The 26,225-nt window shown below is 37.4% G+C and overlaps 2 protein-coding genes across 2 annotated transcripts in view; one reads left to right on the top strand and one right to left on the bottom strand.

Annotated features, from left to right (window-relative positions):
* LOC120415007 (uncharacterized) overlaps positions 1–26,225 on the top strand; it is a 280,829-nt gene that overhangs the window by 32,785 nt on the left and 221,819 nt on the right. The gene's annotated exons all lie outside the window — the stretch shown is intronic.
* LOC120415008 (uncharacterized) lies at positions 9,347–21,993 on the bottom strand. The gene is made up of 3 exons (XM_039576369.1): positions 21,394–21,993; positions 15,481–15,693; positions 9,347–10,217 (listed from the first exon to the last, which is right to left on the bottom strand). The coding sequence occupies exons 1-3, from the start codon at positions 21,858–21,860 to the stop codon at positions 9,890–9,892; spliced, it is 1,008 nt and encodes a 335-aa protein (XP_039432303.1). The 5' UTR covers positions 21,861–21,993; the 3' UTR covers positions 9,347–9,889.

Below are 26,225 nucleotides of genomic sequence, written 5' to 3'. Positions count from 1 at the left end.
GAATATTGGATATTGGATGTTACACATTATTCTGGCGTAAAGGCTACTAATTCTGTTTGTATAAGATTTTTTTTAGATTGTTTTGTCAACAAACAAAAGTAAAAAAAGATCTGTTAAGGTGTTTTTTTCTCGAAATACCAAGTTGATTAACGGATGCCACGATATCTCAAGATTGGATGGGCCAAATTGGCTAAAAATTTGGGATGAAGACTCTCTAGACATATCCCGTGTGTATGACGAAGCCCAATTTTTAAATTTTGTTTTCAAGAAAAATAAAAAAATCTAAAACTGACGATTTTTTATATGGAAATCTTAAAACATATTTTTACATTTTTTTAAAATAAACTTTTTGAAAATCGGCCTTCGTCGGCCACGGGACAAGTTGAACGAGTCTTCACCAAAATTTTGAGCCAATTTGGTCAAAGCAATATTGAGATATCGTGTCACCCGTTTTTATAAATTGCTATTTTCAAATGACTAGGGGAAGGTGGGGCAAGACGACCATATGGGGCAAGAGGAACAATCTTTCGTTCGGCCGTAATTTTTACACTTTTGATTATTTCTAGTATGAGGAATTGTTGCTAGCAATGCAATAAGCTGATTCTACTAACACATAACTGCCAAAACGACGTAAACGCCTCGGGGCATAAGATTGAATGAAGTTTTTGTCAAAACCTTAGTTTTCTAATAATTTTTGAAAAGTACAAAATAAGGATTAGGGTTTTAAGGCTCATTTTATCAAAATGCTATTTTTCCTAGATCAGTAGTGTCCCTGTCAATGAATTGTAGCTATTGTAAAGTATGATTCAACTTTTGTTTATTTTTGTTGAGAGCTTTTAAATAATCTTGTTTAGGTGGGGCAAATGTATGGATTTTTAGTGTGGAAAAAAATACGAATTGCTGCAACAACATATTTTATTGGGAAATAAATACATAAAAGTATTTAAAAACAGTTGATAAACAGTTGATGGAAAAAATTGTCCACACAAAATACAGTGGTATTATGAAAATTTATTTTTTATCATCAAGGTAATTATTTTTTGCGTAAAAACGATCAAATTTATAGTAAAATATTATTATTTAATCTAAAAATAAAAGAAATGTTTCAAGTACATTCTAATCTGATGTATCTAGTGATAACAGTTCAATTGTTAGCAAATTAACATGTTGTTTCATGAATTGTTCCTCTTGCCCCAACGGATTGTTCGTCTTGCCCCACTAGTTGAGTAGAAAGTATGGAAAATCAAAAAATTTAAAATCATTTTTTACAATAAAAATAGGATTTATTAACTGATGTAAGCTAATTGACAATGTTACTACCATCCTACTAAATACACTGAAAAAATACCCTTTTTCAGTTATGAGAAATGTAGTTAACCCTATATCTGTAGACCCATACGTTCAATTGAAATGAAAATACAAGCATTCCGGTAAACATATTTTCGGGAATGGAAAATTAAGTCTCAATTATAGAAATGGCCAATAACCTCAGTGTTTTTGTCAAAATTTTATTTTCTAGCCCTCTGTATGTTCACAAGGATTGAACTTAGGTCACTACTCAATATGAAAACTTTAATGAAAAATTGCGATCGGGTTTTAAATATTTTGACGTTTAGAACACTTTTCAGAAAAAAATCATAAATAAATATTTTTTTGTATATTTTTCGGAGAACTTTTTGTTTTCGAGAGACTTACTTTGTTTCGGTTCCTTTTTTGTTACGATATAACGACTTCGAGATACAGTAAATTACTATATACAAATTTTTAAATAGCTTATGCTTTTCTGAATTGTCATTTCCAGTATACACAAAAATGGGTTATAAAAGCTTAAGATAACATGTCTGCAAAGTTTCATTGAAACCAAGAGGGTCAGGTTAAATGTAACTGGAAAAGTTAATTACGTTGCATTCTTTCTTAAGTAATTTAACGTCCTTGATCTTTTTAATAACGTAATAATATGTTCTCAAATACAAAAAAAAAACATAAAGATATATTTTAAAAGTGTCATCCAAACAAAAATACGATTTCCTAGAGAAATTTACAAAAGTATTATAAAAGGAATTTGCAACCCTGTCCCATTACTGTGGGACGAGCCACACAATTTCTCAGGTCATTGTTGACTTTGGCAGGCCTGCTGGCCAACAAAAGAACACTGAAATCGTCGCGGCGACCCATCTGCGGAAGCAAGTACGAATCAATTGGGTTCGGTTTGATTAATCCCTTCTAACGAGACATCCCAGACGAGCGTGAAAAAAAGATCGGCCCACCAGTCTGTCGAAATTCGAACAGCTCCCCCAAACCTAAAATGGAAGTGAGGTCGGTGAGAATTGCGCGCCAAATTGGGTAAATAAAGTGTACAATAAAAACTGGGAAAATTAAATTTACTTTACGGCTAATCCGTGAAATTGAGCTTTTTAAACCCGTCTGGCAGTGGCAGTGCTAGATGATTGTCGGTTTGGTAGAATGAGTTTAATTGAAAAAGGGCTTCATTTGTGGCTAGTGTTAGTGTTGTTATGGATTTGGCTACGAACATGGTTATTTAAATTAGTATTTGATGGATGGATAAGAATTTAACGAGCTATTCAAATGTTCAGTTTAGAAGTAATTTGCCCGGAGAAATCTAGGGCAAATTTTTGTTAGTATATATTTTAAATGAAACAAATCAAGAAAATATTTTCTGGGAATATGAGATCTCAATGCTTCACAAAATATTTAGAACAAAATTCTGAAAATGATTCCAAACTTCCTAGTTCGGCTCACATCGTGAGAACCCTGCCTAATTTATGGTCTCGGCAATATTTACGACTTGTTAAAACTCAATTTAAGAATAATTTCCCTTGCGTGTCCGCTGTGAATCAATAACCCGAATCACCTCACCACCACACACGACTTAACGAAACAACACGAGCCAGGTGAGCCACGTGAATAAATATGCTCACGTGTCCTGCAGGAGCTTTCCTGGACGGAGGAGGGCATGGTATTAGAGAATTATCTACAACTTGTGCTGCTTGGTTGGGATCCATGGGGAAAAGCAACTTTGGACGTGCTCAAGTGGTCAAAGACCAGGAACTAAAAAAAAGTAACGAGCCAAAGGATCTACACAAGAAGAGACGCTCGCTGATGAATTTATTATGGACGTTAGTGGCACTTGTGTGCAACACAAAGATGGATAAAGACAATGAAAATGTGAACTTTGGAGCCTTCAAAATATTAAATTAATTACAAGGTTTTCGCATTTCATTTCAAGTTTTTCTCCTCAAAAACAATAAAGGGACAAAATAAATAATTGACCTAAATAAAAATTTTATTGAAAAAATAAATGTAAAATTGATTGCAGACTATTGAGAAAACTTTGTTTAACTCTTATTTATGCAATTTTATTCATGTAAAGGCTTTTTAATCGTTTTACACATTTTGAATTTTGGGACCACAGATTAGTACAACACGTGATAGTTTAGGATTTTTTACAATAAATTTAAAAAATTTCACTTCGGATAATCGAATCACGAAAAAAAATGTTTTTTTCGTTATCTTATTTTTGATGGTCAAGCTTAAGTATGAACAATACACTACTCTAAAATGATTTAGAATGTTTAAATACAAGATGGCGGTGATAACGTATTGAAAAAAAATATTTCTTTTTTAAATTTAAAAAGCAATCAAATATTCAAAATTGACTAAAATGGGGTTGCAGAACTCGAATTTGATGTTTAAAATATGGAAATAAAAAATAGGATTTTTTGGTCATAATTCCATTATCCGAAGTCCCATACAAACCTTCGGATAATCGAACTTTGGATAATCGAAACTTCGGATAATCGAGGCTTCGGATAATCGAGTCTGGATTGTACCATAACTGTAATGATGTATTCAGTATCTTGTTATAGTTTTAGACTGTTTAGACATTTAAAAAGTCTAGCTTGAAATTTATTTCTTTATTTTAAAAAATCACGTTTTAGACCAGTTTTGAACACACTGCATTTTATGGTAGATGAGCATGAAAAAGTTTTAGCAAATTTACTGAATTTTAACGCTATTGTGTTAGTTTATACATGTAACTTTGATATTACATGATCAAGATTTCTGCTGGTTACCAAATGGGTAATTCTCTACCAACTCACACGAAATCGGGAAAAGTTGCCCCGACCCCTCTTCGATTTGCGTGAAACTTTGTCCTAAGGGGTAACTTTTGTCCCTGATCACGAATCCGAGGTCCGTTTTTTGATATCTCGTGACGGAGGGGCGGTACGACCCCTTCCATTTTTGAACATGCGAAAAAAGAGGTGTTTTTCAATAATTTGCAGCCTGAAACGGTGATGAGATAGAAATTTGGTGTCAAAGGGACTTTTATGTAAAATTAGACGCCCGATTTGATGGCGTACTCAGAATTCCGAAAAAACGTATTTTTCATCGAAAAAAACACTAAAAAAGTTTTAAAAATTCTCCCATTTTCCGTTACTCGACTGTAAAAAATTTTGAAACATGTCATTTTATGGGAAATTTAATGTTCTTTTCGAATCTACATTGTCCCAGAAGGGTCATTTTTTCATTTAGAACAAAATTTTTCATTTTAAAATTTCGTGTTTTTTCTAACTTTGCAGGGTTATTTTTTAGAGTGTAACAATGTTCTACAAAGTTGTAGAGCAGACAATTACAAAAAAATTGATATATAGACATAAGGGGTTTGCTTATAAACATCACAAGTTATCACGATTTTACGAAAAAAAGTTTTGAAAAAGTTACTTTTTGCGTTTCTCTTTGTTTCGTCGTCCGTGTCTGTCGCGGGTGACCATGAACGGCCATGATCGATGACGACCAACTTTTTTAAAACTTTTTTTCGTAAAATCGTGATAACTTGTGATGTTTATAAGCAAAACCCTTATGTATATATATTAAAATTTTTGTAATTGTCTGCTCTACAACTTTGTAGAACATTGTTACACTCTAAAAAATAACCCTGCAAAGTTAGAAAAAACACGAAATTTTAAAATGAAAAATTTTGTTCTAAATGAAAAAATGACCCTTCTGGGACAATGTAGATTCGAAAAGTACATTAAATTTCCCATAAAATGACATGTTCCAAAATTTTTTACAGTCGAGTAACGGAAAATGGGAGAATTTTTAAAACTTTTTTAGTGTTTTTTTCGATGAAAAATACGTTTTTTCGGAATTCTGAGTACGCCATCAAATCGGGCGTCTAATTTTACATAAAAGTCCCTTTGACACCAAATTTCTATCTCATCACCGTTTCAGGCTGCAAATTATTGAAAAACACCTCTTTTTTCGCATGTTCAAAAATGGAAGGGGTCGTACCGCCCCTCCGTCACGAGATATCAAAAAACGGACCTCGGATTCGTGATCAGGGACAAAAGTTACCCCTTAGGACAAAGTTTCACGCAAATCGAAGAGGGGTCGGGGCAACTGCTGTGTGAGTTGGCGGAGAATTACCCAAATCTATTTGTCTAGTCAAATCTACATTCTACATGTGTTGGGATTCGCGTTCCACGTTGTTCTAAGAAACAGGTGCAACTCCTTCCGTGTTCAAGTTAAGCCCCGCACTCCTTCTGGAAATGAATGAAAAAACTTGGCATGATTTATGTTATCTCAGTTCTTCCTCTAACACTCCATGGGAACTGGAGCTTTCTTTTCCATTAGCCGATGATATTAGAGCTGCTTCTTGTTCTTTGGGGAGTCACCCTCCCAGGCAGCGAAAAACTTCTACTCTCTTTAGGTGATTATGAGAAGTAGCGAAACATGTAATGAAATAAAAATAATGTGGGAGACGGCGTACTTTTTCTTCCTTGGCCAACGTCTAGGAATCCTAGAAATGGCAAAAGGTGAACGGAATGAATTCTGTAAATAGCAGGACTGGTGTTGCTATTTTTGTTGAAACAGTGCAAATGATGGAACTAAACGTTTGCACTAATCGGTATTGTTATGGTATTTGTTGAGCACCTTGTTCAAAAAGCATCTGAAAAAAGTTAATTGCTTTTATGTTAGCGATTAAGTCCTAATCTAGAATGCAATTGCTTGGTGTTTGCAGGACACATTCAAAATCAGCCGGGTTTTGGCTCTGAAATGTTAATCTCGATGAAACGCATGATTTTAGAATTTTCAAAGGGATCGTTTCGAAATACATTTTTGCATGAAAAAAAAAATCAAACACATTAGAAAACTTTTATTTCTGATGGTATTGATTCAAAATCACTAAAAAATAGTGTTATTGCCAAAATCGGACCAACAAAAAGTACAACTTAGTTCAAGTAAGTCAAATAATCATAAAATTATATTAATTTGGGGTGAAAAACAACCTCCAATTTAAAACTAAATAAAAAAAATTAATTTGACACAAATAATAACTAAAAAATCTGAATCTGTTCTAACCAAAATCAACCAGAAAAATCAAAATATTGTGCTTCAGCATGGTTAAAACGGCTGTCCCAATTCGCCCCATGTGTCCCGATTGATCCCAGTTTACGGTAATCGGGTTTTTTGGATTACTTAACAAGGAAAAGAGCCAAAATTCCTAGAATTTAGGAATTTGGTACTTTTATTTTTTTCAGTGTATAGGACCTTTCAAAAAAACTCTAGAATTATGCTTTTTTTGACGTAAGTTGAATAATCATGCGAAACATAAAATTACATCTAAGATAACATAACATTACCAGAGAGAAGGGAATACTTTTTGACATTACGCTTTATTTTATGCACACAACTGAAGCATCAAATTTGATGTAATTTTACATCGAATCACGCTTTTTGACCAAAGCTTCTCTTCAACGTCGCTAGTAAAATTGTTGCACAAAAAACTTTTGCTCTGGTTTTCCTCACATCATTCTTTTTCTTGACACAATCTGATGCTATTGTATAAAGAAAATGATTATTTTTTACAATTGTAAAATTAGTTGTTAATTTCGAAGCCTCATTAATATCCTGATATTAAAGTAATGTTCTGTCAAGATATTTCCATGTAGCTTACCCTAATTCACGCGTGAAATACCTCAGATTTCAAAAAGCGCAATAGTTCCGCATTTTCGTTCCAAACCAAGCAATAAATCAATGCAAAGCCTACAATTATCGTAATTTATGTTGCGAAAAAAAATCGTAATCGTCAGAAAGTGTTGTGGCGCTTTCTAGGTGTTCTGCATGACTGTGCTGCACGGATAAGTGAAGGGTGACTCGTTTCTCAAAGATCGAATTATATATTTAGTTTCTTATTCAACATACATATCACAAAGTGTATTACAGTTGTTATACTTCATGTCAAAATCTCTCTTATCGCGATGCAAAGCAAGCACTTACGTGTTTGAACACGTTTCTCGGAGGTATTGAGTGTCATTGCATCTAACATCTAATGTCACTTCGCACAATTACGTTTCGACATGTTCAGTTTAAATTTTGAGTGGAAAAGTGGATTGATTAGTTTTCTAAGTAAACTCTAGACTAAGTTTAATCATAAAAACTAGATTCAATTATTTTTTAACGAATCTTTCTACGTGACTGCAATTGTGAATTTCCCTAATTAATTTGATTGTTTGACTTCGATAAATCGTTTTATTGAGATTTTCCTTCTGTTCCAACCCAAAAGAAAAACTGCAGTCGACAATTATCACAGATAGATAGATTTTAAATTGTAAAATGAGCACTACCAGCTTTTACTTTTCAGCAAATCATCCCGAAAGAATTTGAAGATCTTCGTCCGGTTATCTTTGTCCAAACTTTCCAAATAAATTGAGCGGAATCTGCCGGAAAACGAACCAGAAAAAAATCCTTTCAACAGCACAGACAGTATTAATATGCAGACCATATCGGTTCAATCTGTCCCGGTTTTTTCGTCTACCAAGTCACCCCACTAATGGCACTGGACATGGACAGCCGTGTCGTTTTAGTCCGATAAAATAGCGTTTAAACAAAGGAAATAACATCGATCGCCGTGGCACTCAGTGCACTCCAAATTCAACCAAAAATTACGGCTGCCCAAATTCCAGCCCAAATCCGAAACCATTCAAGTACTTTTATAATCGAACTTCCTTGATATCAATAAAAATCTACAGGCGTTATCGTAGGCTTAAATAACCCATTTTTGTGCTTATTTTTTTCCAGTTTCACTCGAGAATGGTTTTCCTCAGAATTCAATTCGTCAGAATGAGCAATTTCCCATAAGTATCATCAAAAGATCGATTAATTTTCATGAGATTTACACCCAACTGGCAGTCGCATGATTGTGATGCATGGCGGCATGAAAGTATATCAGAATCTGCATGAAATCTGTCCTCATGCATTTTTTGCGATATAGGGGTATGACATTTTTGCCCGTTACCGACAATTATCGACATTACCGACGGCTGATTGATTGTATTGGAGAAAAAAAAATAAACAGAACGAGGATTGAACCATCAACTTCTGGGTTATTGATCCGACACGCTACCACCGCTCCATGGACGCTTGATGAATTGACAGGGACAGAGCACCAACATAATCTTCTCCCTGGAGTGTTGCTCGGGGACGCGCCAGCATTATATGTGTTGGTGAGAACTGCAGATCGCTGACATGTTTACACGCGGGCAAGAATGTGCTATGAGCTTGCTGCAAAATCTGTTAGAAAATGTAACATTTTCTGCAGCAAATCCACTGTTGCAGATTTTGAGCTATATATTTCCTTTGGGTGTATCTATCTTTTTAATGTTTCACATTATCAAATCTTTAAGTCTTCAAATGTTCAAATCTTCAAATCCATTATAACACAAATCTCTTTCTAAATTTACCTTTCTTTTAGTCAAACAACAACAATGAATATTTCAGGACAATAGATTGATTGACTGGGGACTGGGATTCTGGAGAATGGTTTCAATCAAAATCAAATTATTCGCTCTACAGCATTGCCTTGGCGTTCTCGATTACGAGATTCCTACTCGAAACTAGGTGTCCGAAGGCTTGATTGTTGAGGCAATTGCAAACCTCTTTTTACACCTTAGCTTCCATCCACCCCGGGATTCGAACTGACGACCTTTGGATTGTGAGCCCAACTGCCTATCAGTGACTCCACTGAGGCAGGGCCCAGGGAGACGACTCCTACACCTGGACTGAGCTATCGACCTAACCTCTAGGTTAGACCGGGACCAACATTTACTTCCCTGTCCGACGGAAGGCGTGATCAGACAAATCTCGTCTTAAAATTTGCCACCGGGACCTTCTGGGATCAAACCCAGGCCGACTGGGTGAGAGGCAACCACGCTTACCCCTACACCACGGTCCCAGCACGAATGGTTTAAAGAATGGAATTGATCTGCTCTTGAGAATGCAAATACCTTAATGATTGAAACGTTGATTGAAACACTCAAATGACTTCGCTGTTTTTAATGCACTTTATTAATTAGCATTTCTGTACAACGGAGTTCATCGCTGTTGGTATGTTTGCCGGTAGTGATACAAAAAAACATAATTCTACACTAATTGTTACGTTTCCTATCAAATACATACAAAAAAAAGAAGATGAAGAAGAATTGTGTTGTCTCGCGTTTGCAGGGGGGTTTGTCTTCAGTTACACACTAAACGATCGGTGGCAGCATAATTAGTAATGTTGAGTTGTGTGGCATTCTTCAGCGCCATGCCCATTGTTCGATGCTGCGTCGATACATCGCGTTCCACAGGTCATCAGAACAGAACATCTTTGTTCAAATTTATTGCCAATCGTCGTCGTCTCGGCCATCGATAACGCATCATCATCATCATCGTCGTCATCCAAGTAGTCGTTGCTTGCGAAATGTGTGTTCTATTGTTGAGTGTGTGTAATGGTTTTCTTGTTCCAGTTTTGCGGTCTCTTCGTTGATTTATGGCGTGTTCAAGGGGGTGGTGGTGGTGGTGGTAGGATGGTTCTGATGGGGCTGGTTCAATACCGGTATCCAGAGCTAGGGCTGAAGCTAGGCTGTCGGTTGGTTGGGGGCAGGTACTGGTTGGACGGAGCCGATGGGTAGCCTTGGACAGGGCCGGCAGTGTTTTGGAATTGCGGTTGCTGCTGTTGAGGAGTCTGCTGGTACTGTGGCTGCTGCTGGGGCGCTCCGTACTGCTGCTGCGGGGCCTGGTACGAGGGCTGTTGTTGCGGGGCTCCGTACTGCTGGCCAGGTTGCTGGCTGTAACCTCCCTGGGGTTCCTGGTAGGCCGGGTCCTTTGGTCGGGCGGCGGCTTCGGCGAACAGCTTGGCGTGCAGGTTGTAGGCCCTGATAGTGTGAATATTTAAAATGTAAATAAAAAATTACAAACGATGTAAATTTAAGAAGAAAAATTGAATAAAATAAATCAAGGCACAACAATTATAGCTCTTGAAGAAGATAAAAAGAAGAGAATTCCTTATGATTTCTACCTATTTTTTTGTTTACTGCAAAAGATAGCATTAAGTTCTGGCTTCTGACATCTGACTGTCTACCCGTAGTTGCTATACTCTGTTATTGACCAGGACCTCCAAGAATTGCTCCGTGGACCACAGATGAAGAAAAGGAACCAATCATTACCCTTTCGCAACTTTCAAATGTCCCTATCATGCTAGTCAATCACAGCGCCGGCCACGACCAGTGGTAAGACATGGTAGTCCACTATATCACCACGAGAGAGTCCACTGTATCTTCAAGAAAAACTACTACAAGCAGTCGAATGCTGTCAAATCATCGGGGTTCATTTTTAGTATGATATTTACCCCTATGGCACGGCGTTCACACACACAAACTCCTGAACGTTTGCTTTAATGGTGTGCGTGAGCGCCGTGTAAAATGTGACAGTTCGTTCCATTGGCAAACCGACAGCATTTAAAATGGGATTTAACTCGTAGAAATATTTTTTTTTTCAAAATTTCAAATGCCTCAATTTGGTGAAACCTGATTTCACCGTAATTCTACGAACGAAATATTAGCCAACGTAAACCCGAGTGACACTAACAGCCTGGCGAAACTTTGATAAGATGAAGTTTCTTTTTGCAAAATTTAGAATGTGAGGAAAAATCGAACAAGTTGCATAAATGTTCAAGAATTGTTCACCAAATTTTATGTTGAAAAGCTCCAAAGGTTGTTTTCTTCTTGGATTATTTTAAAAATGTGGTAATATGGGACTATTTCAAAACACACAAAGTATCACCATTTTGCCAAATCGGTCAGCGGCTGCGTTCGGGATGCTTTGTTTAATTTTACATTTTAATGGATAATGATATTAGTTTCTCAAAATGAAGTTTCGTGTGTTATTAAAACATGAATTTAAACATAATATTCAATTTGTAGCTAAGTTCAGTGACACAAACTAGGCCGTTTCATATTTTTCAACGTCCAATATCCCTTCAAAATCGGGTCTAAAAATCAGGGTGCATAACAAATAAATCAACTGAAAATAAATTAAAATGGATTTCGCAGCATTATTAATTTTATTTAGCAAATTTAGATCAGTTAAAAAAATTGATTTATTTTCGATGTACAGTAACGCAGAAAGTTTTGGCAAAATTTTCATTGGGATAATCCAATCACAACAATTTTGCCTTCCTCACTGAGGTAAGGCTATAATCCTGCTCTAAAAATGAACTTTGAATCAAAACGTCGTAGACCCACCTTCATGTATACATATCGACTCAGAATCGAAAACTGAACAAATGTCTGTGTGTATGTGTGTGTGTATGTGTGTGTGTATGTGTGTGTGTATGTGTGTGTGTATGTATGTATGTGACCAACAAACTAGCTCATGTTTCTCGGCACTGGCTGAACCGATTTGACCCGAACCTGTTGCATTCGACTTGGTTTAGGGTCCCATAGATCGAGTTTTATACAGATTGAAGTTTTGATAAGTAGTTCAAAAGTTATGTATAAAAATGTGTTTTCACATATATCCGGATCTCACTTAAATGTATGTAAACTATGTCCGGGTCCATCATCCGACCTATCGTTGGTTAGGTTATCAAAAGACCTTTCCAACGAGCCTAAAACATTGAAGATCTGGCAACCCTGTCTCGAGATATGGCCACTTAAGTGATATTGATTTACTTTTTGGAAGCCGGATCTCACTTAAATGTATGTAAACTATGTCCGGGTCCATCACCCGACCCATCGTTGGTTATGTTATCAAAAAACCTTTCCAACGAGTCCAAAACATTGAAGATCTGGCAACCCTGTCTCGAGATATGGCCACTTAAGTGACATTTATGTACTTTTTTGAAGCTGAATCTCATCTAAATGTATGTAAACCATGTCCGGATCCACCATCCCACCCTTCGTTGGTTAGGTTATCAGAAAACCTTTCCAACGAGTTCAAACATTGAAGATCTGGCAACCCTGTCTCGAGATATGGCCACTTAAGTGACATTTATGTACTTTTTGGAAACCGGATCTCACTTAAATGTATGTAAACTATGTCCGGATCCACCATCCGACCCATCGTTGGTTAGGTTATGAAAAGACCTTTCCAAAGAGTTCAAAACATTGGAGATCTGGCAACCCTGTCTTGAGATATGTACACTTAAGTGATATTGATGTACTTTTTTACTCCGGATCTAAAAAAGAGATGAAATTTTTGTATCTGAAAGAGATGAAATTTCATATCAGCCATTGTTGGTAATAAGTGAGGAAGGCTCCAACCACATAGGTGGATTAAGTTAGTTTTTTTTTGTGGTTTATGATTTTCGAGCTTAAGTTTGACCCCTAAGCTACTCTAAAGTGATTTAGATTTTTTATATCCAAGATGGCGGCCAAAATGGCAGTGATCAAATATTTAAAAAAACATTTTTTGAAATTTAATAGGCAATTAACCATTCAAATTTGACTGAAATGAGGTCACAGAACTCGAATTTGATGAGAAAAGCAAGAAAATACAAAAATACAAAAAAATGTTAATGATTCGATTATCCCATACAAACCTTCGGATAATCAAACTTTGGATAATCGAAACTTCGGATAATCGAGTCTTCTGATAATCGATTCTGGACTGTACTTTAAAGTTTTGAAAACTTATGATTGCAAAACAACTAGACTGGTGTAAACTGAATTTTAAATCACTTTCTTCTTTAAATGGCGAAACAATAGCTAGTGAAAAAATTGTATTTATTTTTATTTATTTCCCTTTCCTTCGAATTAAGTCAGAGTTGAGGACATATACTGTATATAATGTTAATAATGTTGGGTTCATCGATTTTAATTGCAATCTTATATATATATCTGGAGTTTTGCCTTCCTCACGTTACTGAGGAAAGGCTATAAAATCACTCAAAAACTGAACTTCTCAATTAGACCTCCAAGACCCACCTTCATGTATACCTATCGACTCAGAATCAAATTCTGAGCTAATGTCTGTTTGTGTGGTGGGATGTTGATCAAAAAATTGTCACTCGATTATCTCAACATTTGCTGAACCGATTTTGTCCGTTTTGGCGTCATTCGATCCGTCTTGGGGTCACATAAGTCGCTATTAAAAATTATGCAGTTTAGTTAAGTACTTCAAAAGTTATGCTTAAAAAACGATTTTAACAAATGTCCGGAAGATTGTAAAAAGGGTGGTTTTTGTAAGAAAATCCGTCATGCTATAGATTTTCAGAAAGGTATTTAAAAGACCTTTCCAACGCGTCCAAGACATTGAAGATCTGACAAATCTATCAAAAGTTATAAGCACTTAAATGTTATTTATTCGCTTTTTGGAGGCCTGATCTCAGATATGTTGATGAAAACGTTGTCCGGATCTCTCATGCGACCTATCGTTGGATAGGTATTCAAAACACCTTTCCAACGCGTCCAAAACATTGAAGATCTGACAACCCTATCAAAAGTTATAAGCACTAAACTACCCCTGATCGCATAAATGTCCCATATGCATTTTCATCGATTTCGAGATATTGATGCAGTTTGGTTAAAAATTGTGTGCTCTTTCGAAAGAGCCTATAACATCCAGTACTTTGTTCTAGAAATCAGGAGGAAATTCAGTTTTTTTCGCGAAAACTTAATACGTAGCCTTATGTATGGGACAAACTTCAAATGCGTTTTTCTCAGCTTGCTGTTTTTCATATGGGACATTTATGCGAACATGGGCAGTAAAGTGTTATTTACGCACTTTTTTTTAGGCCGGATCTCAGATATTTTGATGAAAATGCTGTCCGGATCTCTCATGCGACCTATCGTAGGATGAGTATTCAAAAGACCTTTCTAACGCGTTCAAAACATTGAAGATCCGACAACGATATCAAAAGTTATATGCAATTAAGTGTTATCACGCACTTTTTGCATTTTTGATAGCACCCTTTAAATGTGAGGAAGGCGCCAACCACCTAAGGGTGGATTAAGTAACTTTTTTTTAAAGGACCAATAAACCAAGATTCCCGTTTTTGCTTTTTGGGTGTTTTTGAAACCGCCTTGAGTTAGGGGTATTAAAAAACACCCAAAATGCAAAAACTGGAAATTTGGTTTATTGGACCTTTTCAAAAAAAAAACTCCAGATAAATAAAAAAATCGATGGTTTTGTTCGAACGCGAATCAGTTCAATACGGAGCGTCGTATCGAGGTGCTTTTTGTTGCGTTGGGTTTGTAAAAGTCCAAGGAAGGTTCTTACGCCAAAAAATGACAACTTTGGCCACTCTGGAACCGATTCCGGAAAATCTGCAGATTGTAGGGGAAAAGCTGCGTAAAATCAAATTTTGATCACAGGAGGCTGAATTAGCAAACAAGCAAGAAACGTCAGGAAACCAAAAACGGGCAAGACGAAGTTTGCCGGGAAGAGCTTGTTATTTATAAGTTTTATTTTGAATTTTGTTAAAATGAGTTATTTAAAAAAAACTAATATAATTGAATTTCAATAGAAGTATTTGTTTTGAATGCCGAGATGACATTGACCGTCACAATATTTGGAAAATGTTAAACTGAAAGTGTTCGACATAATACTATTTACATTTGTTTGTTTAGTTTGAAGTGATATTAAAAAAAATGCAAGCTTGATCAAAATTCAAAAGTTAACTTTTTTTTTCATAAAAGCACAATTGAAAAAAAAGTTTTATAATAAAGAATTAGCTCATAAAATATTTGTTTCATTTCTGAAGTTTTTTATGAAAAGGTCCAATAAACCAAATTTTCAGTTTATGCTTTTTGGGTGTTTTTTAATACCCCTGACTCAAGGCGATTTCTTGTTGTTCTTGAATGTTTTTTATACCTCAACGGTTAAGTTCTTGTTAACTCTTAAATAACAACTCTTCATCAACACTAGCTTGATAAAAAAACCCAAAAAACCATCTTCAATCCGATTTCTGATCTTTCAAATTTTTGAAACATGGTTAAGTGTTTTGACCTGTTGGAAAAGATTTCTTCTTTTTTTCAAAAACTTCACTTTTGGGGACTTTTGACCGCCTTTTGACCAAAAAACTTTTTTTTGTACGAACTCAATAAATTTGCTATGACAAGAGAAAAATAAATCAAAAGTATTTCTTTCAAAAATCCACCACGTCCTGACTACAACAAACAATAAAAGCCTACTCACTCTTGCAGTTCCCGGGGCAGCGGTGGCGGCGTGGGCAGATGATCTCCCACGGGCTGGAAACCGCCGGCGTCGGCCTTGTACTGGACGCTGTAGAGCTTGCCGTCGGGACCGGTGTACGAGTATCCACCGGAAACGATCTGCTCGCCCAGCTCGGGGCCAATCTTGCGGTTGTAGCCCTCTTCCTTGTGCTGGATGCCGTTGCCGGTTGCGTAGCTGGAGGAGGAGGAGGAGCAAGAAGAAGAAGAGGGAGGGAAGAGATAAGATCCCGTTCGTGATTAGATCCCGTCGTTGCTTAATGAGCAGTTGTTGTGTGTTGATAGCCGGAGAGTTCATTTGTTTCGGAGTATACCGATGCCAACTTGCTTTGGCGGCAGAAATTATGGCTAAGCCGCCCGACAGGCAGGGGTGTTTATCGTGATGGATGATGACTGCGAAGCTGCAGTTCAGTTCGGATCGGCTAACGAGTGTGTAACGTGAGATGAATCATTGGAACTCTCCTCTAGGTCGAGGTCAAGCGGAGCTACGGTTGGCACGAGCCCTCGGAGGTTGTGGGCGCCTTTTGTATAGTCAGAGCACTGCGGCAGTTTAGTGTTGTGGAGAGTAATAACTTATTCAAATGAGAGGGATGCATTTAGACGATGATGTATTGATCAATTAGATTTCATGCGGTGAGTGATAAGTTCAGTAGAATATCCTGGTGGGCTCCATTTGCATCCACCATATTTCTGAATTTAATTCTTTGTTGTATCATTGTTCGTCGCTCGAGGAATCGGTTTTAATTGTGTCCTTAGAAGTATTTAATTTTTATATTTGACCTAAAATGGAGCTAAGTTTCTTGCAGAGCTATTCATTAGAAGTTGTAGTTGTTAAAAAGGGTAATCGACTCCAATGCCTTGCCTTTTAAATTATATTTTCCATCATATTATTGAATTTGTTGGACCAAATTTGATGCAACTTCGAAACATTTTTCCAGTTTTAACTCTTGTGCAAGACAACCCGGTCGGGCAATAATCTGTTAAATTTGAGTTAAATTTCTTCCATTTTTGAACATGTGAAAAAAGACTTGTTTTAAATAATTTGCACCCTGACAGGGCTATGTGATAGCGTATTTCTGAAATCTTAAAAAAAAGTATTTTTCATAACAGAGAATACTTTTTTTTAAGCTGTGCCATCTTTTGTTACTTGATTGTTACAAATGTTACAAATTTGGAACATGTCATTTTATGTGCAATGCAATGTTCTTTAAATCTACATTATCCAGAAGGGTTATTTTTTCATTTAGAACAATATTTTTCATTTTAAAATTTCGTGTTTTTTTGTAACTTTGCAGGGTTTTTTTTGGAATGTTACAAAGTTCTACGAAGTTGTAGAGCAGACATTTACCAACAAAAATGGAATAGAATATTTTCCAACTGTTAAGGTTTTTCTCGAGATTATTATTTTTAAAACATGTACTGGGGTAAGCCACACTATTGGCCATGCACTATTCTTGAAAAAAAGCTTTAAAAATACTGCCTTAAAAAATAGTTGGTTGAAAATTTAAGATGTTAAAATTTTATTTCTACGTCAAATTTACCATCGCTAAGGTTGCTGATTGGAGGAATGCTGATGTTTATATTTAGTTGACTAAGTTTATAAGCTTTTTGACAGTACACATATAAATTTTAGCAAATTATTTTGAAAGTCACAATTTTACCTGAAATTTTTAAAAACTAGTTTTGTTTGTAAAATTTTCGATTCATATTGCATTTTAAACTGAATTCGAAGCACGAATCATAAGTTTTCACGTTTTATATGAAATTTGTTTTATTGAAAACGCCTATAAATTTGAAGATTTTGTGGGATCGTATAAAACGGTATTTTATGTCAGAAATTTTCGAAAATATCGCATTCTATTTTTCAATAATGCAGATATCTCCAGTAATATTGAACTCAGGGTTGATTGATAGACACACATGAATTTTCTTGGTGTACTTCGATTTGGTTCTGCACGCGAAATATTGACGAGCAGTGCTCGTGCTTATGTTAAGCACACGGTGCTTATGATTTCCCGTGCCTATGGATTTTGAACCCAGCCAAATATTTTTTTAATCCACGGACTTGATAGACTAAGGTTCCAGTTCAACACAGATCATTCCAGATATTTTTTAAATAAATGATAACTGTTAACCAACCAGTCTCATGAATTCCGGATGGAGATATTGAAAATAGGTAACCTCTTTGATGGAAGTGAACGAATAGGGGTAACATTAACAACTGCCCTTGCTATTGTTAGGTAACGTGCGCACTCGCTCTGTCCCGAAATGGTCGGATTGGTTCTATTAATGATTGGACCACAATCCGTCATCTAGCGACACTCCGCGCCATTAAACGTAAAGTCGCAGGCCTTATCTGCAAAGGGGGGCCCCTCGATACGCCCGGAACAGTGGTACTGGGGCTCCCAAATAGCCAAGGAGAGGAACTCAGACACAGCGCCTGTTGGTCGTTCCTAGTCCCGAAATCGGCATGATGCCGTGGAAGCGAAGCCGGTCACAAAGGTCAGCGAAGAATGCTGCACCGGCACTTGAATACCGGACCATCGTTGCCGACAACAAGCCACTGCAACCAGTAAACCACATCCTCCGTCTAAACTGCTATTCCGGGTGGATTTTATTTTCACAACATCTTGGTCTTGAATAACTGGAGTTGCCTATTGTTTCATACAGTATCTAAAATTGAAAAATGTTTTTTTTTAAATTGATTCCATGAAAGAAAACAGAATTTAACAAACCTCTTGATATAATTTGAAAAAAAAAAAAATTTCAAATAAGCACACGTGCAGTAATGTGCTTGTCTTGTGACGTGCTTACCAGAAAAGTAAGCACATGAAAATAAACAAATGACGTGCATCACCATAGGCACTGAAAAACATGCGTGCTAGGTGACAACTTGATACCCACCTCCTTTGATATTAGCACGACACCGTGCATATAAATCCACCCTGATTGAACTAATGCTGATTTGATTGATTCAGTTATGTATTGAAGTTCATTGTGTTATATTGCAAAGGATTTGTTTGAGCGAGTTGTGGCGCTATAACCACGGCAAATAGTGTCCAGGGCATTTGTGGAAATACAGTGTCCCATCCTCGAGGGTCCCGGAGCTCCAAAACTTCTTAGCTGGTGGCTCCCAACGATTTATTGCTCCTACAAACAGGAACGTGAGCGGGGGATCCCCACGTTTCTTCCTCCCCTGTCGATTCAGAAATGTGTTGTTGTTTGAACATTCGTGTTCAAACTCAATCCAATTCAAAGAATCATCTTTGCGGTAAACTTTACGCAGTTGGCCTGGCCGCTTTAACGTTTGTGATGTTTCAAAGCAATTTGTTGCATTGGGCACTGCAATTGTTAATAATGACAAGAGGATGCTAGGCGTTAATCAACCTAAGGCATTTTCCAGGATGCCCTCGAAAGACTGGCTGCGCTAGGGTTAGATTAGATTAGTTTAGATTAGATTAGATTAGATTAGATTATATTGCAAAGGATTTGTTAATAGTTTTGGTAACCTCATGGGTAATAATTTGATTTTAATAATGAATGTAATAAACTGATTTTTAGTAGATTTATATCCGGACTTGTATTTGTATGACCAATTCTATAAAACAAAGATTTTTATTTGGTCCACTAGGTGCTTACAACTTTGTAATGGAATTGTTTCAGAGGTAGCAAAAAATCTGGTGAATTTGGTTCCGAATACTTTTAAGAAGGTTCAGGGATGGAATTATTATCATCCAAAGAAAATCTTTGGACGTTCATCAAGAAAAAAAATCCGAAGGGAGCATGGCTCTGCTCTCTCGCGCACGAAAGATCGGTGAATAGAATCTAAAATAATCATCATATTGATTATTCGGCGGAACATCTTTTCACTACTACACTTGCAAGTGTAACGTCACACGTCGAAAAATTACCTGTCACATTCTGTAGATGGGCAATGTGTGTAAACAAAGTGAAATAAATATTATTAAGTGGTGCTAACAAGGAAATTCACAAAAAAACATCAGCAGAGATAGATTTTTTTGAGAATTTCAGAAGCGATTTCTTTTGCGTGATTTGCCTCCTCTCTATTTCGCGGGTGAAGAAAATTCGCAAGCGAAAATGATTTTTTTCGATTATTTAATCCCTGAGGAGGTCAAATATTTGTTATATTGTAAATCAGCGGAAATTGACAGCCGGGGTGATTGTTATTTTTGGCATTTTTTACACTTTTGACAAAAAGTTAGTTTTGTATAATTATGAAATCATTGATAACTAAGATTTCAGATACTCTTAAAGTGTAATGTTTTTCACAATGAATGAAAGTTGTAGACAATTACAAAAATTGTGATGCATAAACATAAGTGATTCACTTGTAACCATAACGAGTTATCGCGATTTCACAAAAAAGTTAAAAAAAGTGATTTTTTTGTTTCTCTTGGTTTATTCATTCGTGTCTGTCGCGGGTGACCATGAACGGCCATGATCAACGACGACCAATTATTTCAAAACTTTTTTTTCGTAAAACCAGGATAAATTGTGATGGTTCAAAGCAAATCCCTTATTTTTACTTATATTTTTGCAATTGTCTGTCTACAAGTTTATAGAACATTGTTACACTCTAAAACTAACCCTGCAAAGTTATTAAAACACGAAATTTTTAAATGAAAATTTTTGTTTCAAATGAAAAAAAAAAACCCGTCTGGGTTATTGCAGATTTGAACCGTTGAATTTAATTACATGTGCCAAAATAATGCATAGTCGAGTAATGAAAAATGTTAGAATTTTGAAAACTATTTTTGCATTTTTACGATGAAAAATACGTGCTCTGAAATGCTCCCAAAATCAACGTATATTGTCACGTCTTATTATATACCGTCAACAGGGGTGACATTGGGTCTGAGGCGTGAGATTGGGTCATACAAATTTTATGCATTTTTGTATGACCCAATATCACCACTGCACAGTGGTCCGAAACCGAAATCTAGCGTGACAAAATTGATAGCGGCCACACGTTAAGATTTAGAGCTTTGGTGTCTTCGAGACAAATGATCAGGGTCAATTCGGGCATCTTTTGCTATGGTGGACATTAGGGTGGTCCAAATTTTAGGGTGGTTCAGAATTTTTATTTTGGCGGGATGACGAGATAGCGCTTTGGTGTTTTCAAAAAAGTTGTAGAGAACACCATTCTGAGCAACTTTGCTGAAGAGCATAAAGCTGTATCTTCAAACGGGAAGTTTCTAGAGCTATTTTTGTAATTTAGGTTGAAGTGTTCATGAAAAAATGAGTTTTTTGAATTTATCAACTCAGGCTTGTGTCGTAGCGATTGGAGCTTGACCTCGCTCTTAGAAGCATCTGAAAGTACACATTTTAGAGTAAATTTGCTGAAAATAACTTGGAGGTCTTTTTTGTTTAACTTATTTAATCTCAATTTGAAAATGAGCATTTTTTAATTTTTAAATTTGGTTTCATACAGTCATCAGTGCACGACTGTATGAAACATTTAATATTTTTTTGAGAAATCAATCATCTCAATATTGAATTTCACATGGTCATCTACGTTTTTCAAAACTCGTTAGTTTCCTAGTCACTCAATTTTCACTTCATAGTTCCAAGTCCATCAATTTTCACAACTCTCCTTCTCAGTCTATTTCAAATCACCAACAAAATTTCCTCAACGCTTCTCTTATCACACTCTTCCATCTTGCACGTTTCTTCCCGGCTGCTCGCACAGTCCGTCCAAATAATCACAGTCTACGATCTTCAACCACCCCGAGGGCGGTATTATTCACTCATCCCCTCACAAATCACAATCAATTAGCTTCACCTCCCGAGCTGACTCCTCGGTCACCTTTTAACCTCACGTGTTCGCGCGTCCGCTCACAACCGTTACAATACTCACTCAAAGCGGTAACTTCCGTCGCCGTTGTTGACGTTCTCGTAGCGCAGAATCGGAATCGGGGTGGTACGAGGCTGTTGGAATCCTCCCTGGAATCCACCGGGGGCACCAGCGCCGCCACCGATTCCGGGTTGACCTCCGCCGGACGGAGCGCCGTAACTGCCTCCGAAGGATTGTTGAGGTCGCTGGGGTTGCTGCTGTTGCTGGGGGTTGTATCCGAACTGGTTCTGGGCTTGGCCTCCTTGGCCACCGAGGGGCGCTACCGATGGGTAGCCACCCTGGTTGCTAGCCTGGCCGGTTGGGGGTAGGTACTGATTGGAGGGCGCAGGAGCGTTCAGGAAGTTCCCGTCGCCGCCACTGCCCCGACTAGCTCCCGGGGGAGCAGGTGCCCCGTACAGATTGTCCAGCCGAGCCGACAGGACTCCACTGCCTAGCAAGGCGCAGTAGATGATCGTCGTTTTGCTGATCATCGCTACGATCCGGGATTTGCGAATTGGGGGAAACGAGATCAACCAATCAGGAAGTGTTGGTGTTCTGGGGACTACTTTTAGGGAGATCCACGGCCGGTGTCTTACGAGGATGAGATGATCGAAGCGACTAATGCTGGAAAAAGATGAGTTTGCGATTTTATACAACAGGCCAGCTAGCACAAACGGCGTTCTAACACCCGGATGATGATCGCCGGCAAAAAAAAGAAGCCCTCACTGACAAGAGAGCATCACCAGCCGTTCACCGCACGTACTCTTCTTCACCGATCGCGGTATAGCCTCCAGCCATCCGAGTCAACGATCAGGAGGTACCGTCGTGTGACGCCGCGTCGCGTAGCATCATCAGATCAAACCAGTCATCGACAGCACTCTGATCTCCAGGCGCGCGATCAACGCGTGCAACTTGAACTGCACCAGCTGCAACACTTCTTCGACGATCATCACTAGGTGATCGTAAATTTAGTGTTGCGCGCGCGCGCGGTAGGTCGTTCAGAGGTATAGAGTTAATAGAGCAAAGCCGCGATCGCACTTGCACTTGCAGCGCAACTCGGCTGCTAAACGGAGTCGTTAGAACGAATTGGTTGATGTTTCGTTGTCGTGACATTGCTTTTGACCACCAACCGGCGCGCTGAGGTCGGTGGCGGCGCTAAGAAGATCGATCGCTCTTCGTGGGGTTTGTGAATTACGGGGAAGTCATTTGGCGGCTGTGGTTGGGTTTGTTTGGTTGGAGGAAATTGAACTGCATTGTTTGGATTAACCACCTGTTGGTTGGTCGGGCGGTGAAGGTGACCGGTGGGAAATGGGGGTTGGTTCCGCGATAGAATTATGATGTGGTGAAATATTTTCTAGTTCAACTGTGTTGATGTGGATATGGAATTAATAGATTCATGATTTGTTTTAAGAGCAGTTCTCTGCGAAATCGGTCTTTTTTTTTGGAATTTTCATTTTTGTATTTTTTAATCCGGCTGAAACTTTTGTGGTGCTTTCGGTATGCCCAAAGAAGCCATTTTGCATCATTAGTATGTCCATATAATTTTCCTGACGAATTTGGCAGCTGTCCATACAAAAATGATTTATGAAAATTAAAAAATCTGTAACTTTCGAAGGAATTGTTTGATAGACTTGGTGTCTTCGGCAAAGTTGTAGGTATGGATTAAGATTACACTGAAAAAAATGATACATGGTAAAAAAAATGGCGACATAAACTTTGAAAAATATTTGCAACGGCCATACTGTCATGAAAAAACCTTTACACTGAGAAATTTGTTATGTTCATTATATTTTGGTAAATATGCTCAAACATATTGTTGTTTTAGCTAAAAAAATGTTGGCCTAATCCAATACCCGCTAGCCGGCAGCGAAATTATGGAAAAGTATAGTTTGCCGCGCTGCCTTCAATCACCCATTTCAGAATTTAAAATTAATGAAATTCTGTATTTAAGAAAGGATTTTCTGATTGATTTGGTATCTTGGAAGGTTATTATTAGAACTTTTCGGAAAATATATATTTACGAAAAAAAACTATTTTCTTTTTAACTTTTAAGAACACACACTCAACGACACCTTCTGGCGAAATTTTAAAATTTTTGCTTTTCTCCATACATTTTTTAAAATTTTCCCATAAAAACCGATTTTGAAGGGTGGAGGAGGGGGCCTTAGAGATTATTTTTTAATTTAGCGCAATTTAAAAAAAAGCTGGTACAAATTTTTTTGTTGAATGTGCAATCATTTTAAAACAAAACCGAAACCTAAAATGTGAGTCTTTACCGTCGTTATCCCTTTTTTTTACACCCCTAGTTTTCATTATTTTCGACTGTGTGTTTAATGACATTTTTGTAACGTGATTTCACAGTTTTAAATTCACTTTTAATGCATTAATCTGTGAGACCGTTGCAATTTTTTTCCGTATTTTATGTTTATTTTAGGTGGTTGTTTTGAGGCTTAAAAGGCAACACATTTGCTTTGTTATGGTGATGATCGTTTTTTAAATTTTCATATTACGACGACCCAGTCATGTTAGGGTGGCTCGAGATTAGGCCGTCCCAAAAAAATGAAAATTTGTCAAATCTTCTATGCTCACCCCTAGAATGATAGATTAGGATGTTAGGAACAATGTTTTCATACAACAAAAAATTCTCAAAAATGGTTTACAACTCGCGCGCGAAGCTTGAATGAAAAAAGTAAATTTTTCGAGTATTTTTCAGAAATGCGAGTAACAATCATGCTAAAGTCATTCAAATTTGATCGCCTTGGGCTTCAAGTTATAGTTTAATGTCCCTTGAACAAATTCCTGTACAGACATAGTCCATAAAAGCTTGTGTTGGGGCATGGCATGGCGTTTTAGGGAGAAAAAAATGTTTTTTTTAGCCAAAAAATTTCAAAAATCACTCCCCAAAACGAGCCAAAAAAATTGCAGCCAAAACTAATGCATTCAGCTTAAAGGAAATTTTACGGAGATCATTTTGCTTTTTTTAACATTCAATTTATGTCCACGCAAAGCCGAGATATTTGCATTTAAGTGAACAAAAAGTGAGAAATTTTCAAAATTCTTGGTATATAAGCGTTTTTAGCATAAAACATTGGGTACCTTGATTACAAACGGGAAGGCATAAATTTTTGATACTTTTATTTTGCTCGCTAAAAACGCTATTTGTTAATAATATTTCATGAAAAAACACGAGATTTTCTCACAACGTGACGTAATTTTTGGGAATTTTTTGTTGTATGAAAACATTGTTCCTGACATCCTAATCTATCATTCTAGGGGTGAGCACCGAAGATTTGACAACTTTTAATTTTTTTTGGGACGGCTTACTCGAGATGGTCGATTTTTCAGAACAAGATTTTTTCCGGTTGCAACCGAAACAACCTTGTTGTAAAAAATCGATCCCTCGAACCACCCTAATAATTAAATTAATTCGATCAAATTGATGAAATCTGTTCTATGATCAAATATTGCAACATTGTCTGCAAGTAGATCACTCATGATCATTAATATTCACCACTAAAGATTAATGCTTCACCCAAGATACTTCAAATCGTCGCCGCATCTTATAGAATAAAGCGGACTTCATCGTGCGAACCAAGTATATAATTATCCCCGCACACATCAGGATACTTAATTCTCCATGCTCCAGCAGATCTCCTCCCCCACCACGAAAAGGTCACCCATTGTGTGTACCTGTGTGTGTTCACGGCACAAGTTCGCGAACACAAAGTCAAACCAAGTCAAACCAACAACGGCGGCGGCGTCGTGGAGTTAATCGAATCAATCACTTAATACAGGCCAAGACGCCATCGGCAGCCCGTTCCCGAGTTGACGGAACTTGATAAATAAATTACGCCACCTGAATCACCGGCTGACGTTGGTGAACACCGGTAGTGACGACTCTGTCGGCGCGTTGCTGTCGTTGTGTGACGTTGAGCGAATGATTCGCTAGTTTGAGTTGAGTTTGCAGGGATGACGATCGAGATAAGCTGCAGTTACAGCGTTGATGAAGTCTGCTTTGTTGTACTGGTCGTAATTGGGAGCGAATTACACAAAAAAACGAGTCCTAATCGATTTTAATGAATACCTAACCTAATTCTTCTAAGAAATCGGAAGCTAAAGACATCAATCCCTCAGTCTACCCCCAACACTTGGAGAAGATGTAATCAATCAGCCATTCAGCAGTGGTGGTCCTACTTCGGCTCAGATGTCCATTCCATTGATCCATTTGCTGATGGTTAGATATTTTGATACTGACGAGGCAAGGTTACACGCTGGAAGTGGAATCAACGAAAGCATTATATTTCACCTTCATCATTTAGGAAGATGCTGGTGCGCGGTGTAGGCTCTCCTACTGTTTGATGTGTTCTTTTTTGTTCGTTGCTGTTGACCACCAAAGTTCATGACTTAATTTGAACCCGTGCGCAACAGTATCGTCTTTCGGACGGACCATTCAAGAGGTGACCCGCGGGGGTTGAAGATTTTATCTGCCGGTCGAGAGTATCGACCGTGAATTGGTTTGCGCTTTGGCACGGATAGCTGTGGCACGAGTCATTTATCATTTGTGATTCGGTGGCACGAGGAAGGGCAGAAATGAGGGCCACAAATTGGGGCGAGAAATGGAGTGAGTTGTTACATCCAAAGATCGGTTTCATTCATATTTAATCATTTGACGTCTCGTTCTAAACCATTTTATTTTAACTTTCTTTCCAGGTATGTTAGAACGCGACATTATTCAATACTGCTTCTTGGCAATGGTAAGAAAACGAAGATTTACGACTCTTATTTAATACTTAAAAGTGTAGGAGTGATTTAGGTGACTTGGACCCGTTTTTAGTTATCAGCAGATCAATTTAGGG

This window comes from Culex pipiens, chromosome 2 (assembly GCF_016801865.2).
Source record: "Culex pipiens pallens isolate TS chromosome 2, TS_CPP_V2, whole genome shotgun sequence".
Lineage (NCBI taxonomy): Eukaryota > Metazoa > Arthropoda > Insecta > Diptera > Culicidae > Culex > Culex pipiens.
The sequence above is the reverse complement of the archived record's forward strand: the minus strand, read 5'-3'. Positions and strand labels throughout refer to the sequence as shown.

Bases quoted from the DNA above. Each gene is read 5' to 3' on its own strand.
- LOC120415008 (XM_039576369.1), bottom strand. From the start codon at position 21,860: ATGATCAGCAAAACGACGATCATCTACTGCGCCTTGCTAGGCAGTGGA. The intron at 15,694-21,393 runs GTGAGTATTGTA...CTCCTCCTCCAG, and splicing joins GACGGAAGTTACCGCTTTGA to CTACGCAACCGGCAACGGCA. The intron at 10,218-15,480 runs GTGAGTAGGCTT...TCACACTATCAG, and splicing joins CTGCCCCGGGAACTGCAAGA to GGCCTACAACCTGCACGCCA.